The following is an 18,371-nucleotide window of genomic DNA, read 5'->3' as shown; positions in this document are numbered from 1 at the left end:
ACTTTAGTGTGAATTTCACGTTTGAAACACATTTTAAGCACCTATACGTAAGCATCTTTACGTAATGTCCTATATTTCCTAAAGATGAACGTTTCCCTCAATATTTCCTAAAGATCAATATATCCATGCTAGACGCGGCTTATCCAAAAATTAATTTTAATATTTCATAAGCAGTATAATAGTATTTACTATTAAGAATCCGTACTTTTGCTTTTTATATTTGATTTATGTGTTTTGAATTTAAAATTATTTAAACATTGACATTGGCGCGAACATTTCTGACAGTAAATTTTGATTGACGAGTGGAGCGGACGATATTTTCTTTATGGGAGTTCTCCATGTCGATACATACGGTTACCATCCGTCAATCAAAATCCTAATGTGAGAAATGTTCGTCCCAATACCCACGATAAAACCTCCGCCCAAACATGTCATTATCGACGGTATAAATGAACCGTCCTCTGTTCCAAGTACCAGTAATGCATTGGTTAGTGATCAGTATAGTGGTGTCTGGGGTCTCGGCAGACTGAGACCTCGGAAGCCCTGAATAAGATATCAAAGAAGATGTCGAAAGTTCGGCGCAATGATAGAACATATACTATATTGATTACTATATACGTGAAAGTTAAAGCTCGATACTTAATTACATTTTTTTTTAATATCTGTAATTTTGGATTCAAAACATATTTGTTTAGTTTTATATATAATTTTGTAGTTGTCTTGTATTTTTGTTATACATTTTTCTTTTATATTTTATTTTTTTATTAAATCAGTTGTTAGAAACTGCGTTTGATTTATTTATTTCTTTAATATACTTGACATATAAAGTAGATAATTGTCTTCCCAGAGTGTAGAAATAGTTCTATAGGTATTTCCAAAACTAGTTGATGTAGAAATATATTATCTATACTTTTTTAAGATGATTTAATAAATTTGAAAATAATTATATGAATATATATATTTTTTATGATTAATGTTGATATACTAATGACAATAACCTACATCATATGTCTTCTATTGAATGTTTCAATATACTACACTATACCATACAAGATTTTTCTATTAAATTCGTTTCACCAAATTCAGAGTTAAATTCAAATCCTAAAGTAGATATTATTTTTTCTGACCAGTGACACGCCCCGAAAAAAATCATATTTATTAGGCATTAACTATTTATCAAATGTAATAGTGTCAAAAAAATTCTAAGAAATGGTTCACCCCCTGAATGTTCATGTATTTTTCATGATTTCAATATACAAAGAATTTTAATCCAATGACTCATTAATTTTTATAATTTTGCTTTTTGGCACGTTGTTGAATTAAATTGCGTTTTTTGTGGGATGTGCCACAGTATGTTTTCGAGTCTTATAAAGAAAAATGTCAGTTCCATACCGGTATAAGTTATGGAATTGATATCGAAATCTGAAGATACACAACGCGTGCGTTAAGCTACTGGAATATCTTTACATATAATAGAAAATATCGTTCAACAAAGTAAAATGGGAATGAAAACTTCAATACAGCAAAACGTCAAATAATTCAATTTATTTCACCTATCTTCTTCTTAAAGTGCCCTCTCCTCAATGGAGGTTGGCTACTACAATTTTAAAATCTTCTCTATCTTCAGCTGTTCTTATTAGCTGTTCAAAATTTAGCCCTGTCCATTGTCGGATGTTTCTGAGCCACGATAGTCTTTTCCTTCCTAGGCCTCTCTTTCCCTCGATTTTTCCTTTCACTATAAGTTGGGCATATTGGTACTTATTATTTCTCAGTATGTGGCCTAGGTATGATGTTTTTCTGACTTTTATTTCACCTATAACAGTTGCTAAAAGGAAAGCAATCATCACAGACATGAAAGACTATAACAAACATCAAGCATTTGCAAAATATGTTTGATGAAGTGTGCCAGTGAACTGAAATTGTGAATTGCCTCTACAATTGCAAGATAATTGACATGATTTTTCAAAAGTAAATAGATTTTTGCCTCTTTCACTCCTACAAATTGGCCATTGTGCAACAGTTGCAGCCTGGAGATTAGGCACAACGAATGAACTTCGTATGTCAGATGGAAACCATGATCGAGCAAAATGCGAACCTCATTTTGTTCATAAGTAATGAAGCTCACTTTTATCGTAATGAAAATTAGCGACAGTTCCATTCCGATGTGTGTGGTTCCCACAGGATGGGGCGAATTCCTCCAATAATATAATTTTATCTGACTCATTCATATTGACAATTCAGACATATTATACATTTTAAAGTATAGAATCTAGTTCCATTCGGTCTATTCTTGAAATTTCTTTATTTATAAATGAAGGATAATCATTTTTTAATAAAACAGATGTTAACATCTAAATTACAAATCAAATCACATCAATAAAAAAGGTAATCATTAAATCCGTATACGATAGAGCCGAAATTACTTGTTCTAACGAAAATCGTTCTTAGAGGAAAAACATTTGTTAACATATGTTGTATTAAAAATTATTATCCTTCGTCGTTTATAATTAAAGAATTTTCAGTAATAGAACGAATGGATCAGAACAACTTACAAAGGGATACTACAGTATTCACAAGGAATAATAGGAAAATACATTGGTAAGAAATAGTTTCAACAACAAACACATTGAGATCTATTTTATCTAAAACTAAACCTAACAATGAACAAGAAAGAAAAAAGAATTGTATTTGTAAAATACCTTGTGAATGCGATCATTTTTATTTAGGTAAAACATCAAGACTATTAAATGTTAGTATAAGCGATATTAATGTTATATTAATAACGGAGAGTTTGGTAGATCTCAAATATGTAAGCACGCATTGGAAATGAACATCGTAAAAAGAGGAAAGTCAAAGAAGCGGCTCGAATTATGCTAAATGCAATTATGATAAAACCAATTGCGTCGCAAATTTCTCAGCAGAATGCATTAGGGTCTGGTTACCCATATTAAAAGAGAAAATCCATAAAAAGAAAAAAAAATACCACTAGTGAGACAATAAAATATCGAGGATACATCCTTTATGTTTTTAAGTAACATACATATAAAATCAGAATTTGGTGTTTATTGAGAGTAAACTAAATGTAAGACCAAATACTTACCGTGTCGGGCGGGATAGTATCATGAATTTTTCTCCTCATGATTTACTGTGGAATCACTAAAGTGAGAATTTTACTGTCATCATAGCATGTGGTTGTCTTTTTATAGACTAACCTTATGGTATAATTTTTTCTGACGGGTATTCTCAAGTTAAAGTTAATTTCATGTAATCAAATGAGCTATCTTACCATAAAGTTGTTCCAGGAACGCTACGCAACTCAAAAATATTTTCAATGTCAGTTTAAAGTCGTCTACTTTAAAATGTTAATATATGTCTGAATTGTCAATATGAATGAGTCAGATAAAATTAAATTATTAAAAGAATTTTTCACCAAGTAACAAAAAAATTTGTTTAATTTATTAATGTTTTATATTTTGAGAACGATTTTCGAAGTAGAAGCGGAAACAACAAAATTAAATTTATTTTCAACTTAAATTGTGGCTTATTTCCAACAAAAATAGTAATTGCATTAAGATGCCACAAGAAAATGGCTTCAGAACAGTATACTGTGGAAAATCTGAACTACTGGAGCTCAGAGTTTATCTTTTTAAGACGTAGACCATATTACTGATAGGGGACAGTCTACATAAAGTTGGATAATTTTTACAATTCAGTGGAAACTCACAAATATGTTGTCGAAACGAAAACTTATGTATGTGATACGCTAATAGAAAAATACAGAAGCTGTAACCCAAAAGATGCCTCCTCCTCATTCCTTGAGCCCATGTCAGGGCGTGGTGATACTCTAAATATTACTAGCTTGCTGTCACCATTGGCTGCAATCCTGAGCCATATGGTACTTAAGTTTGGCATATTAGATCTACTAAAACACATATTTAAGATTTTCGTGTAACATTGTCATTGTTAAAATGAAATCAAATGATTGGTTTTTTATTATCAAATTCAAAATTATTTTTAGACTGTCTTACATCATTAAAATAATTATAATCAGTTGGTGACACGTAATTAATAGGAAAAAAGAATAACACCCTTTTATGTCCCCTTTATTTTATAATTTTATAAAATTTAGCATGCAATTAAATTGCCAGTTTTATTTAATGAGAACAAAACTGAATTTATCAAGCAATTCAATTAGGTACTGATTATTTGAGTCATATACCCTAGTCAAGGAAGAAAAAAGGGTGAAAAATCTTGTACAGATATTTATAGACCGTTTCTTATACAGTTTAGAGAAAAATCTTTCAAATAAAAGTGGTAGATCATAAAAAGTTCTTTAATAAATACATAAATAATTGACAGAGATAATTTGCAAACACCATTATTTTCGCAGTAATTTTTAAATGTTAATAACTTTGTTTTTTTTACGTAATGACATTTGAGGCGTTCTTTGCAAAAACCCCATTTGTCATTATTTACAACATTGAAGATATTTAAAAAACGGGTGTGGCAGTCCAGTGGGACTGCCGGTAGAAGTTACACTTCTATACATGCATTCGCAGTTATAAATTTATTTGGGAGTCAATCTGCACAATCATTACATATGTAATGCTATAGGTAACACATAGCAGAAAGAGAAACAGAATTAATAACAACTTACTAACAATTAATAAACAACATTTGACCTGTAATAGGAGTATAGTAAATGAAGGATTGAATCAATATTTTGATGAAAATGTATATTTTTATTTTCATATATGTATGAAAGGAGTTGAATGCAAAAATTTTTTACACATACTCTGCAGTAAAATTCATTGTTTATTTTGTTATTAATATAAAAATACAATACAATACACTGCAACATAATTCAATATAATTATACAATACAAATTAAAATGCAATATTCATAAGTATTTAAAAATGACAATAATATACATAAAAAAATACACTACAATACAGTGCAACATAATTCAATATAATAATACAATACAAATTAAAATGCAATATTCATAAGTATTTAAAAATGATAATAATATACATAACTTTTCTACTTACGCATATGTTTAATTTATCATGTAATAATATTAATAAAAAAGTCCTCCCCGACTGAGAATTGAACCCCGGTCTTCCGCGTGACAGACAAGGATACTGACTACTATACTACCGAGGACATGACACAAACGGATTTCAAAATTGACAGTTCTGGGTCATACAGTGATTTATTGAGATTATTACCTTGAAATACAAATTATGAACATTAAATAAATAATACAAAACATATCACATAAATAAATAAATATTATATATATATATATATATATATATATATATATATATATATATATATATATATATATAATATAATATAATATTAAATATATATACAAAAGGAACATTTTTATATTCGAGAGAGGAAGAGAGAGAAAATATATCTTCTGTCTCTCTCTTACTCATTATCTTACATATGTAATGATTTCACAGATTCACTCCCATACAAATTTCCAACTTGGAGCGCGCGTATAGAAGTATAACTTCAAAAAGTTATTTAATTGTATTGTATTAACATTATTTTTTCCTTTGATTTATTTATTCATTTCACGTATGGAGTTTTTGCAGGAAATTTTCATTAATTTATAGGAAAAACCATATTTATTATAATAAACCAAAATAAAAAATGAACGAAAATTTTATTTGAAATGTGAAAAAATTGAAATATGAAATTGTTGAAATTTGAAACAACATATGTGGTTTTCATCACTTACACCACTGCTGTTATCGTCGTAATATCCAAACCCGTACTATATAACGGTTTAAATTCACACTCTTTCGGTATACCACGTTTGTTTCTTATAAGATATTTTTCCCAGCTATTTTTCCCATAAGTCTGTCTTACTAAAACAACCCTAGGTTCATCAACTGAATATCTCAACATTCGCGCAGTTTTGATTTTCACTGGAGGGCGAGCTGATCTAAGAAAAAATGGAGTTACTGCTTCTGAAATGTTAAATATCACAGACTGATTAACATCAGTTACGGTAAACGGTGATGGTTTGCTCCTAGGTTTCTTGATTACGTTTTCCCATTCTTTGGGCATTTCGACGGTTTCAGATTTTTTATGCTTTTCAATCAATGAAAAATCTTGGTTGCAACTGAACAAATGAATGGCCTCGAATAGGAAAGACATGTGTGTTAGTTTCAAAAATGTGTAAACCATAGACAAGCAAATACAAAAATTTCATAAGAACATAGTTTTTATTTTGTCCGGCACATCCATCGCTTATTAGGATAAGATTCTTTGTCGTCACCTTATTAGATCGTAAATATTGGAACAATAATGAAGCTATTTCATTTTATCCTTTTCTTCCAATGGTTTCATCGTAAGAGAACATAGTTGCAGTATTATTTCCATCATTGTGCACACCAAATACATATAACCACAGCTGCCTAGAATAGACTACTGCATTGGTACGTATATGTGGCATTGAAAGGTTTTATATATTATAGTCAAAAGACAAGCAACTGTAGTTCTCTGAATCAACTTCTTCACATCCTCTGAATCATCACATCTTCTCTGTTTCATTCTCGAAACTGATAAAAATTTCATTCATCCTTTATCTGACGATCATATTACACCCGCTACACACGTACCTACAAAACCACATAACTGTAGTGACTGACAACGTCGTCTCCAACGGTTGGTGTGGGATTAGGCTTGTTGACAGACAAAAATAGTTGTACTCGACGGTCGGACGTACAACCGCAACATCTCGATAGCCGACTTCCCCATTACCCAACCTATTGAATACCCCCCCCCCCCCCCCCCAGGGTATATAAAGTAAAAAATATATAAAGAATAGTAGGGAGATGTAACTTGTCTTTCACAAGTCTTTCAATACAAAAAATCCAAAACGTTAATTGAATAATTAAATTACCACTTTAAATATGTATAACACAATAATTATTGTATAAATACACAATAATTAATAATATTTTTCATTATATTTAGATATAGATAGATACCTAATATAAGGCTTAAGACAAAAGTAGACAGAACTTGTCTGTTGCGAGTAGCATGCGCCTACAGGACTGTATCTGCGGCCCTTGTGGACTATGACGGGTTGTGTTCCTCTGGGAATCAAGGGAAAGATCAATGGCAAGAAGAGTGGGACAACCAGGAAGATGTTGCCCAGTAGATCAAGGTGGTGATTTCGAGCCTAAGGGATTGGGAATATGCCTATACTGCGAATATTCCGACATTGTTACTCACACAATTCTGGAGTGTAATAGATGTAGAGCGGAGAGAAACAGAATGTATTAAAAAAGAGGTATGATCCTTGAGACTGTAAGAGAGATGATTGTGAAGATGACGGAAAGTACGGAGGGATGGAATAGTGTTCACAATTACATCCGAGCAGCCATTAAAAAGAAAGAAGAAGAAGAAGAAGAGGAACACCAACCGGGCCAACGACAGAGATAAGATCTAATTACTATTTTAATGGGAATACGCCGCAATTGAAGGTTAAAATAAATTTATTGACGTTTGAATCTTTGATCTTGTACTGATAACTTGTTTATACTCCAACAATTAATAGAAAAAATAATAGCTGTTGGTACCAAAGTATATCTAGCCTTCATCGACCTAGAAAAAGCGTATGATACAGTTCCAAGGCTTAAATTGTGGCAAGCTTTACAACAACTCGACATTAGGAATAATCACACATCCATACCTTTTAGGAATAATCACAGAAGTGTACAGAGATAACACTACTTAGCTAAAAATCGAAAATATACTATCAGAGCCAATAAAAGTAACTAAAGGACTGAAACAAGGTTGCAGAATGTCCCTTACTATTTAATTTATATATTGAGGCATCCCTCCAAAATTGGAAAAGCACTGCCAGGGAATGGGAATCCCCATAGGAAATGAAGTACTGTTCTCCCTGAACTTTAATTACCAGGTCGTCCTAGCTCAAGATTCTTATGATCTAGAATTTATGATAAAGCGTCTATACAGAGAATATGTAAAATGGGGGTTACAAGTCAGCATGAAGAAAACAGAATTTTTAGTTATCAATTAGGATACAAGGTTTGAAGTGTTGAGAGACGAGGACGTGGAAATCAAACAAGTGGAAAAATTTAAATATTTAGGTGCACTCATTGCTAAGAACAGCTTAGGAGAAACCGAATTAATCAGTGACGTAAAATTATAGGATGTTTGAACTCCTTATGGTGGGATCACAACTTTTCCAAAAGGAACAAACAAAGAATAGGGCAAACCATGGTTGAATCAGTTCTTTGATAGGCTCTGAAGTATGGACAATTAATGCAGACCTGAAGAGAAGATTGTTGGCAGTTGACATGGATTATTTGAGTAAAAGTGCTAGAACATCAAGGCAGGAAAGGAAGACCAACAACTCTATAAGAAATAACATGAATGTTACAGAAACGGTCATTGACAGAATAGAAAGAAGAGGTTCAAAATGGTTTGGACACCTATTGAGAATGCCTGACGAACGCTGGCCTCAAAAACTTCACAAATGGAAGCCCTCTCGAAAAAGAAAAGAGGTAGACCTCGACGATCATGGAATGAAGGAATTAGAAGAGCGATGGAATCGAGAGGTTTGGAGGAGGAGCATGCCTTGGACCGGAGGATTGGCGGAGGAGAACGGGAATGCGGCGATAGCCGTCTCCAAAATGTATTGTAGTTACAAGTTGGATTAGTGTCAATAAACTTATTTTAACCTTCAACTGAGGCTTATTCCCATTAAAATAGTAATTACTTTAAAATGCCACAAAAAAATAGCTTTAGAACAATAGATAAGATCTAGATAAAAGAAGGGAGTGCTCTAAAAATGTCGTCAGCCTTACAGCGACCACCCCAGTTTCGGAGTACGGTACGTGCGACAGTCAACTGCGCACAAGTAAGAGAGGGTGGTTTTAGTTGGTAGGCAGGATAATAGATACCGGAATCTTTGGCCCTGCTATCTTTAAACTAAACTAAAACCCAAATTTCAGGGACTCAAAATGGAGGAGGTAAAAAAAATTCAACAAAACTCCCCCCCCCCCCCCCAGACAAATTCTGGGTGCGCCACTAAGTCCAACGTTGTCGGTCACGACAGTTGGGTGGTTTAGTCGGGATGTGTGTAGTGGGTTTTACATCGATATCGTCCTCAAATCCCAACAAATGTTAAATTTGATCCTTCGCGATCAGAAAGCCAAGTTCTTTCATCGCTGTCCTTAGCCTAACCCTGCATACCCTATCAAATACCTGTTTAAAATCTATCTATCTAGCTTTCAGCATTTTTACATTATATGTTTTATTGTGATTATCTGGTCAATAGTAGAGCAGTCCGGTCTTAATCCGCATTAATAATCTTGAATAACTTCTTCTGTTTAATTTTTGGTTCTTTCTAGCAGGATATTTGCAAGGACTTTGTAGGTAGTATTTAGTAGCGTTATTCTCCGGTAGTTAATATATTGATTTTTGTTTCCTTTTTGTGGATTTATATAATAACTTCTTCTTTCTTCTTTTCATCCATCCGGCATTATTTTGTCTTGCCAAATGCCTTAAATTAGCTTGTATATAGATCTATACAGTGCTTCTTCGTATTTTAGATGCTGTGCGGGTATATCATCGCTGTTTGGTGCCTCATTATTTTTAGGTTTTTTAATTGCCTGTGTTGTTTCTTTACAGTGGGATTGGTCTTCCATTTCAGCTGTATGCACATCTATATTTGATGTATTTCCGCTAAATTTGTCGTCTAAGAGTTGACAGAAGTATTTCTTTCAGGCTTTTAGGATTTCCTTGTCATTATTAATAACCTCTCCGCTGTCATTTTGAAGGGCTAAATAAATAATGACCTAATTATCAGTGACCTACTTGAGACAACTTACACCTCTAGTTTCAATTTTTCACCTAAAAAAACAGTTTCATCGAGAATCATAAAAAGTGTTTAATTAAAAAATATTATTAATAAATTCAGTGATGTTCTTGTTGAACTAAATGCAAGATACAAGTAACATTTACTCAATGCAAACACACTCACCGTCTACGTTTTTACCACCGCATCTTCCACTCACTCATTGTTGTTGTCAGATGTGAATGCTAGAGCTATTGGTGTTGCAGGATCCGGATGGTGGTATGAGTTGTGTGTTGCAGGACTTCGAGATAGCGGGTAGCAGGACGGGGGCTCTAAGCAGCGCAGGAGGAGCGGCAGAGTGCACAGGTGCCGCATCCGAGTGCGCAGGAGGTTGCGAGTGCGAATCACCCCTCGGGACCGTCAACTCGTGGGACTCGCACTCACATTACCGCCGGAATCCACCCTCTCCTGATCTCTCGCTCTATTCAGGGGTCATCCTCTACTGCGACCACACTCATCTTAGAACGTCGACGGGATTTTTTCGTCTGTTATTGCTGGTAAGTTTGATTTATTATAATCCATATCTGTTTACCTAAAAATTACTCAAATAATACCTTTTGATTACGAGTAATAAGAGTTATAATATGCAAAGGAGGAACTGAAAAAACGTTAGTTTAGTTTAATAAAAGAATATATTATGTAAAAATATATGAATCAGATAATTAGAATTAACGACATACCATGAAAAATAAAATAATCGATGTGGAAACAAAGGTTTAGGACCTATTAAGGCAACTAACAAAGGCGATAAAAATAGGTATTCAAAAATCACATATTATACACTTACCCGCAAAACTTTCCCACCACCAAAAATTATGCTCATTTTGATAGTTGATTTTATCGTGAACGGAATATCGGACTCTCGCTACTTTTTTTTTATTATTTTAGATTTTTTCTGTGGTATTTGCATTATTTAAATATGACTACAAAACTGACTATTTTGAAGTAACAGCTAAGAGTAGTCTTCGACATACCTGTTATGACTCTGATCTCATTTCTGCCCTATTAACACATGTCCGTTTAATATGTACATATTTTACCATGTGCTTGACCGAGTATATTATCCCAGTGAGATTTTGGTTGCCTTCGAATCCAGACTTTTTTTCGGTTGCATGCTTTTTGGCATGCGGCATTCCCACGGCCGGCTCTTTACGGAAGTATTTTGTAGTTGATGCTCTTGTGACAATTTCATCAGTTCTTTCATTGCCGTGTATTCCTCGGTGACCTAAAATCCATACCACTGTGACACTGTTATGTTCCGCAGTCTGCCGAGTTCGTCTCAGCATTTTCACATTAGAGTAGAGTTCACCTTAAGATCTTCGATGGCTGCTTGGCCAGGTCCGCTTCAGTTCGAAAGCCCTCTTGCACAGGACAAGATTGCAAATATCTCTGCTGCAAATACATAGGTATATACTCGTAGTGAAATAGAAATGTTTAAATTTCCACCGCTGCTGAATATTCTTACACCCGACCTTTCTGAAGTTTTAGACCAATGTGTGCACCCAGATGTGTGTCAGGTATAACCGTAAAATCTGGTATTTTCTCTCTCACATACCTCTCGTGAGTAAATATCCACTTCGAAAGGTACTTTTAGGCCTGTCTGGGAACCATATTATTAGAAACCATCATCCATGCTGTATTTCTAATTTCATTTACGATTTTGCTATGTCTTTTTCTAATCATTTCATTACTCACCTTTTCTCGTAGTCTATCACATCCCAATCTCTCCTCTCTTATAAGGGTGTGTACAAAGGAGGGAGGTCTAGTAAGCTTTGTTGGTATGCCCCTCATGGCCCTGTGATTAAAAGGTAAGTAAGTCTTGCAAGCAACCTTATGTAGTTTGAGAATCTCACTTTTTTGTTACACATCTCGCCACCATATCACTGATGAGAAACCCCAGATTTTTCCATGAGTACAATCATGTCTCATCTTCTATTCTACTGATGTGGTCTCTCCATTCCCCACGTCTATGGCTAAGCCATCTTAGGATACCCCGGATGCCGCATTATTCTCTTATAAGCTCATTCCGTTTTCGGTCCCTAAGTAAGACTATAACCAGCAATGGATCTTAGCGTTCTCATTTCAGTTGTCCTTGAAAGTTTTTTGGATGCAGCTGTTTCCTCGCTGGTCTCGATCGCATAGACCGTTGCTGGTCTTATGCAGGTCTTATAAATTCTCACTTTACTTCCTATGCCCAAGTACTGGTTTCTCCAGATAATATCATGTAGGTATCCAGATATCATTGTTGCTCTGTTAGTCTGTACTTTTACTTCCTACTTGAAGTTTTTGCTACTGGTAATTTTGACTCCTGGATATTAGAACTTGATTTTGGTTGTTTGTCATTAGTTTACATCTCTTAGGTTCTTTGTTAATTGTGAGACAGTGTCTTCCCAATTGATCTTGTAATTTATTTATTGTCGTGGCGAATGCAAGACGAATCGGATATTGAATTCGAATAAAGTAATTCTAATAAAGTAGGTACACAAACATTCACCATCAACATCCGCCAATAGTAGCATTCGTAACTTCTGGGATGAAATGTGTAAATGTAAGAGCATAAATTGAACGCCTATCCGGATGATCAAGAATCTGTCCAGGCGGTATCTGTTTAAAATAACTATTTTGGGTGTGAAGTATATATACGCAGTTTTTTGCGTAAATCGCTCCAAAATATCACTACAAATGATAATTTCACTATGCGTGAGTAAAATATGGGCTTAATTTTTTATTATCCTCCAGGATAATATGTCAATTTTCTAATGAAAATGTCAATTTTTGGGACGCTAAAAAGGATGCAAAAAGTTTACGACTTTCCCCTAAAACCCCCCACGTAGAGGGGAAAAACGCAAAAAATCGGTTTACCAAGAATCTGTACGCCATTGGAAAAACTGTTTCAAATAAAAAATGTAGCCAAGATAATTTTGAACAAAAACGTTTATTAGCATTTTTTTTATATAGAATGAACTGTTCTCTTAGAAACAACGATTGAAGCGATCGGCGATTTTGAATGTCAGTTGGGCGCGTGAAATCAATGCTCAATAAAATTTGTATAACCGTCTTCTTGAAGGCATGTCGCGTGACGTGTGAGCATTTGTTATGTAAAAGTTGAAATTCTGCGTTTTTAGTCATATTTCAAATGCCTCATATTTTTTGTAAAATACCAAAATTAAATTTTCATGTTATATTTTTTGAAGGTGATCTCCAACAATGGCAAAAATCGCGTAAAGTTTATTTATTAAAGAGCTTTATCAGGGACGGACTAAGGCCTACGCCTTAAGTTTTTAATTTTTTAATTTTTATAATTAATTATGCAAGAATGCATTAAAAAAATTTGTAAGAGCAAACACTTGAGTATTAAATCTATTTGTGACACCAGGTGGCCTGGTTGCCATGATGCTGTGAAATCCTGAAAGGAAAATTATGAAGAAATTAAACATTGTTTACAGTCATTCTTCCTTAAATAAAGATGAAAAACCATTAACAATGTCCAAAGCTGCCGGTTTACATAAAAAACTTGATACATTTGAATATGTACTGTTACTATATGGGAAAAGATTTGAGAGACAATAAATGCTTCAAACAAGACTCTTCAGCAAAAAGACGAATACATAAATACAACAGTTTTAATATATATGAATCATTGATAGATTTTATACAAACTGAGATAATTCTGACAATTTGCAACAAAAAAAAACAGAAAAATAATATGCATTATACTCATGATAAAGAATGGCAGAAAACACGAAAACTATGTCATGAGGAAATTCCAGAACATGAAATAAGATTCAGTGACAAAGAACATTTTAAAGTTAATATTTTTGTTGTTTTATGCGATTCTTTACTGATCGCATAAAAATCTGAAGGATATTAAACTATTAACAATACATTCAAAATCATTTTTCATGATAGTAGTGATGTTAGTATTTCATCAATAGAGGAATTAAAATGATATGAACAAGATTAAAACGTAGTAAGTATTAAAATTTAAAACTTTTATAGGTAAAGAAAATATTATTAAGCCTGTATCCATGTGGTCATTTATTCAGGAAAATATTATTATTGTAACATTCCCAAATTTAAACACAATTCGAATCATTTATGTAACCCTTCCAATAAGCAATGCAATCAGTGAAAGATTATTATCAGTAGTAATATCCCTAGGACATTGATAACAGACGAGATAATTTCATGACAATCGAAAGCTCGTTCGTTACGAGCACGAAGGTAACAGCATGAAGCCGAAGGCCGAGTGCTGTTACCAAGCAACGAGCTTGAGAAATTTGTCATGAAATTATGAGGCATTCATCAATGTCCGAGGGATATTCGGCGGATAATTTTTCGAAAAAAAAATCATAACTCAACATAACGAAACATTTATTTATTAAAAGTACAGTTAGTGAAAGTACAATTATTAAAATTTAAGTTAACATTAGATTAACATTCTCATTGCCGAAACGTGACATTTTAAAATTTATTTGGATGAAGTTGTCAAACTCGATCGTGTTGTCATAGGGATTGAAAATTGCACTGAATGCAATTATCAGTCTAATGTTGACATGATTGGGTGAAATTGTTCCACATGACACAAAATGACGAAATTTGAATGGTTGTTAGAACAGTCGAAAAATTATCAGTAGTAATATCCCTAGGACATTGATAACAGACGAGATAATTTCATAACAATCGAAAGCTCGTTCCTTGGTAACAGCACGAAGCCGAAGGCTGAGCCTCAGCCTTCGGCTTCGTGCTGTTACCAAGCAACGAGCTTGAGAAATTTGTCATGAAATTATGAGGCATTCATCAATGTCCGAGGGATATTCGGCGGATAATTTTTCGAAAAAAAAAATCATAACTCAACATAACGAAACATTTATTTATTAAAAGTACAGTTAGTGAAAGTACAATTATTAAAATTTAAGTTAACATTAGATTCGTTGCTGTTCTCTACTATAGAAGATCTATTACCACGCATAAAATTTATAATCTTGTTGTGGTGTTCTTGATCGAGATTCAAGTATGGTTATAGAATTCTGATTGAAACGTGACATTTTGAAATTTATTTGGATGAAGTTGTCAAACTCGATCGTGTTGTCATAGGGATTGAAAATTGGACTGAATGCAATTATTAGTCTAATGTTGACATGATTGGGTGAAATTGTTCCACATGACACAAAATGACGAAATTTGAATGGTTGTTGGAACAGTCGAAAAATTATCAGTATAATAAAAAATTTAAAGATCCACATTAGACCAACAACAATTAAATAGTTTATCATTACTTTATATAGAAAGAGTTATTAAATATCTAATTAATCTGGGTATATTTGCTTAAGTATTATTGTTTGTTTTAATAAAGTATGTATATTTAATTTTATTAGTTTAGTACCAAAATACCAAACGCAAAGTATGTGGTATGACTAAACAATATTCCCGGAATTACAATGTTGAATAGCACCTGCTTTAGCGTTAGTCCGCCACTGAGCTTTATAAAAACTGACTTTATTTGCGGCAAAATACAAAAACTGTATTATATAACACATTTTTTCTGCGGCTTAAAGTTTCTTGGTAAATCGATTTTTTGCGTTTTTACCCCACTACAAGTCGGGTTTAAGTGGAAGCCCGGGGGTTAAAAAAGTAAACTTTTTTGCATCTTTTTTGGGGTCCCAAAATTGATATTCTCTGCAACATTTAGCTTGTTCGTATGATTTTTATGGGTAAAATCTCTGACGACTGGGCTATTAAACAAATATGACAAAAATTTTAAAAATTCAATATTTATCCTCCTTTTTTCGCATATATCTCAAGAACTATTGGTTTCAGAATAATTTTTTATCGAACATAAAAGTTTCATAATTAAATTTTGCATCAGATAATACTAGTTTAAAAGTTTTAGAATTATTATTATTATTAAAAAATACTAAAAAGCACAAAAAAATCAAAGAGTCTTTTTAATTATCTACCTTATAAAGGATCTTTAAATAAAACATTTGTGACTTATGATATTCAACCAACTACAGGCATTTAATTTTCCTTTTAGAACAAAAAAAAAACAACTAAAGAAAGGTTTTTATTTGCCATACTAAAATCAAACTTCATTGACCTTCATATTCCGAGAAAGAAAACTCTTAAAATATGGTTAATCGTCACAAAAAATTTCATTAACATTGATTTAATAGCTTTAGAATAATTTTCAAAATTATGCAGATCAAAAACTGAAACTTTTAGATACTTGAGTTTTTTTAAATATAGAAGAGTATTTAAGACTTCAAATCCATTTTAAAAAATTAATACCCGTCGATTAGAAGAGCCTAGGGATTTTTAAATGTTTAAATTTTAGGCTTATAAACAATTTAAATAACTTCATCAACTGTTGATCGAGTTTAATTTTCAAAATATCATTTAAAAGTAATCCCGTCGTCAAAAAATTGACGGGGGAGCGGCCGTCGCGCCTGAATAAAAAGTGAAAAATTTCATGTATCTCCTCTTCTATTAAACCAATTTTGATATGTTTTTTTTAATCGAGCTCTCGGCAGCTAAAAAATGAAATATCGCATTTGCAAATACGTATTAATAAAATTTATAAGTCCTTTAAACAACCAAAAATTATTTGCCGTAAAACTAGCTTTGTTTATCGCACATATTTATTTATTATAAGGATGGTTTGTACATAAAATTATTTTTCCTTTATTATTTATTGTAACTATTATTATTATAAATTCAAATTTTTTTAAAGTTAAGTATATGTATATATAAATTATAAAAAATTACGGACTGCAATCAGTGAATTTCATTTAAAACTGTAATTTCAAATTACAAAATTAGAATAGGACATACCCGATTCACACATGAATACTTAATAAAGTCCGAGCCGAAGCCCAATTGCCAAATCTGCTCAAGTGTATTAACTGTTAAACACATCCTGATCGAGTGTCCCCGGTACGCAAAACACAGAGTGCAACATAAACTTAAGTCTAATATCAAAGATGTTTTAAACTCACCCGATCAAGTCATTAACCTAATTGGTTTCTTGAAAGACATTCAGTTGTTCAACAGAATATGACCCCTTGTTTTCCATGTACTTTACTTATATTATATTATTTAGTCATAGGTTCTAAGCTTATAGATTAACTGTAGCAATTAGTTACATGTGCTTATTGTAATTATTGTACACAATATTGTTTGTGTCAATGGTCATTGCAGCCGAGACACATTAATTTAAATAAAAAAAAATTACAGAATTTATTTTACTGATAGCTATAAAATAGTAAAAGCAATAAAATCGGTTTTTAACTCAAATAAAAAAATACTTTCAAAAATATAAAAACAAATTTTATTATTTTTATTATAATTAAATTGTATTCCATTATATATTTACTATTCCACTTTAGGTTATTTACAGTTTAGCTATCGTATTATTATCGTATTATCGTATCGTATTATTATTAAAGTCGGCCTTTTCAGAAAAACCTTCATACTATATAAATTTTATAGTTTTTAGGAAAATCCCTTCAACTCTAAATTGTACTCATGTAATAGAAGACGGATTTTTGTTGTCTCAAGATATTTGGCCTTGAACACGAACTTTCGAAAATATATTTAACGAATGCATCAGTTATGTTACTCGGCATTATTCTTCATCTAGCTGTATTGATTTGACGGCTATCCAGAAAACTTGAAATTTAGTACTAAAATAGTTGAGCGGCGACGCAGGCAAATCTATCCAGATATCGATTTTTATTCTACCTCTGCAGTATCTCAAAAAAAATTTTAACGAGAATAATAAAAAAAACAAATTATTACAGAACTGCATGAGGCCTGAGAGTGCAGGTTTTAGAACAAAACAGCATTTTGAAGATGCTGATGTACTAATTGTCAATACAGTAAGGCAATAGAGTTGTCTTCGGACTATAAAGCAGCAATTATTGTAGATGAGGATATTGATGTCTTCGTTATAATTCTGTCAAATTGTTGCTTCAAATAAAAATATATACTTTTGTAAATTTGGTAAAAAAGCAGAAGTATACGACTGTGAATCATTCAGCACAAGTAGTTTAAGGTTATTAGTTGGATTTATGAATGTTTTTTTTTTTTGATGCGATACCACGTCAGCTTTTCATTATCAAGGAAAGCAAAAAATTATCAAATTACTTTCTGGTGATACTGATTTACAAAATAAAGAGAAAACTTTAACCGATCCAAATGCTTCACGCAGCAAATTAAAAATGCAGGTTTTAAGATAATAGCTGCGTTATATATGGGAAAAAGTTCTAAAATAGAATTGAATACTTTTCGATATTTATGTTTTAAGAAGGGATGCCAGAAAAAGAACTTTCATTTATTAATGCTTCTTCAATTTACTTAATCTGCAGCAGAACAACACTATTATAGAATATAATATCAAGTTCAACAGTAGGTGAGTAATAATTTGAACTCTACAGAGTGGGGTGAAGAGCT

At 32.5% G+C, this 18,371-nt stretch overlaps 1 protein-coding gene across 1 annotated transcript in view; it reads left to right on the top strand.

Annotated features, from left to right (window-relative positions):
• The window catches only part of LOC140452814 (uncharacterized), a 50,483-nt gene that overhangs the window by 10,951 nt on the left and 21,161 nt on the right, over positions 1 to 18,371 (top strand). The window contains exon 3 of the mRNA XM_072547146.1: positions 10,124 to 10,414. Coding sequence (XP_072403247.1) covers positions 10,124 to 10,414 — 291 coding nt within the window. The remainder of the gene's footprint in view (positions 1 to 10,123; positions 10,415 to 18,371) is intronic.

Source organism: Diabrotica undecimpunctata, chromosome 1 (genome assembly GCF_040954645.1).
Source record: "Diabrotica undecimpunctata isolate CICGRU chromosome 1, icDiaUnde3, whole genome shotgun sequence".
Classification (NCBI taxonomy): domain Eukaryota; kingdom Metazoa; phylum Arthropoda; class Insecta; order Coleoptera; family Chrysomelidae; genus Diabrotica; species Diabrotica undecimpunctata.
This window is presented reverse-complemented; position numbering and strand designations above follow the sequence as displayed.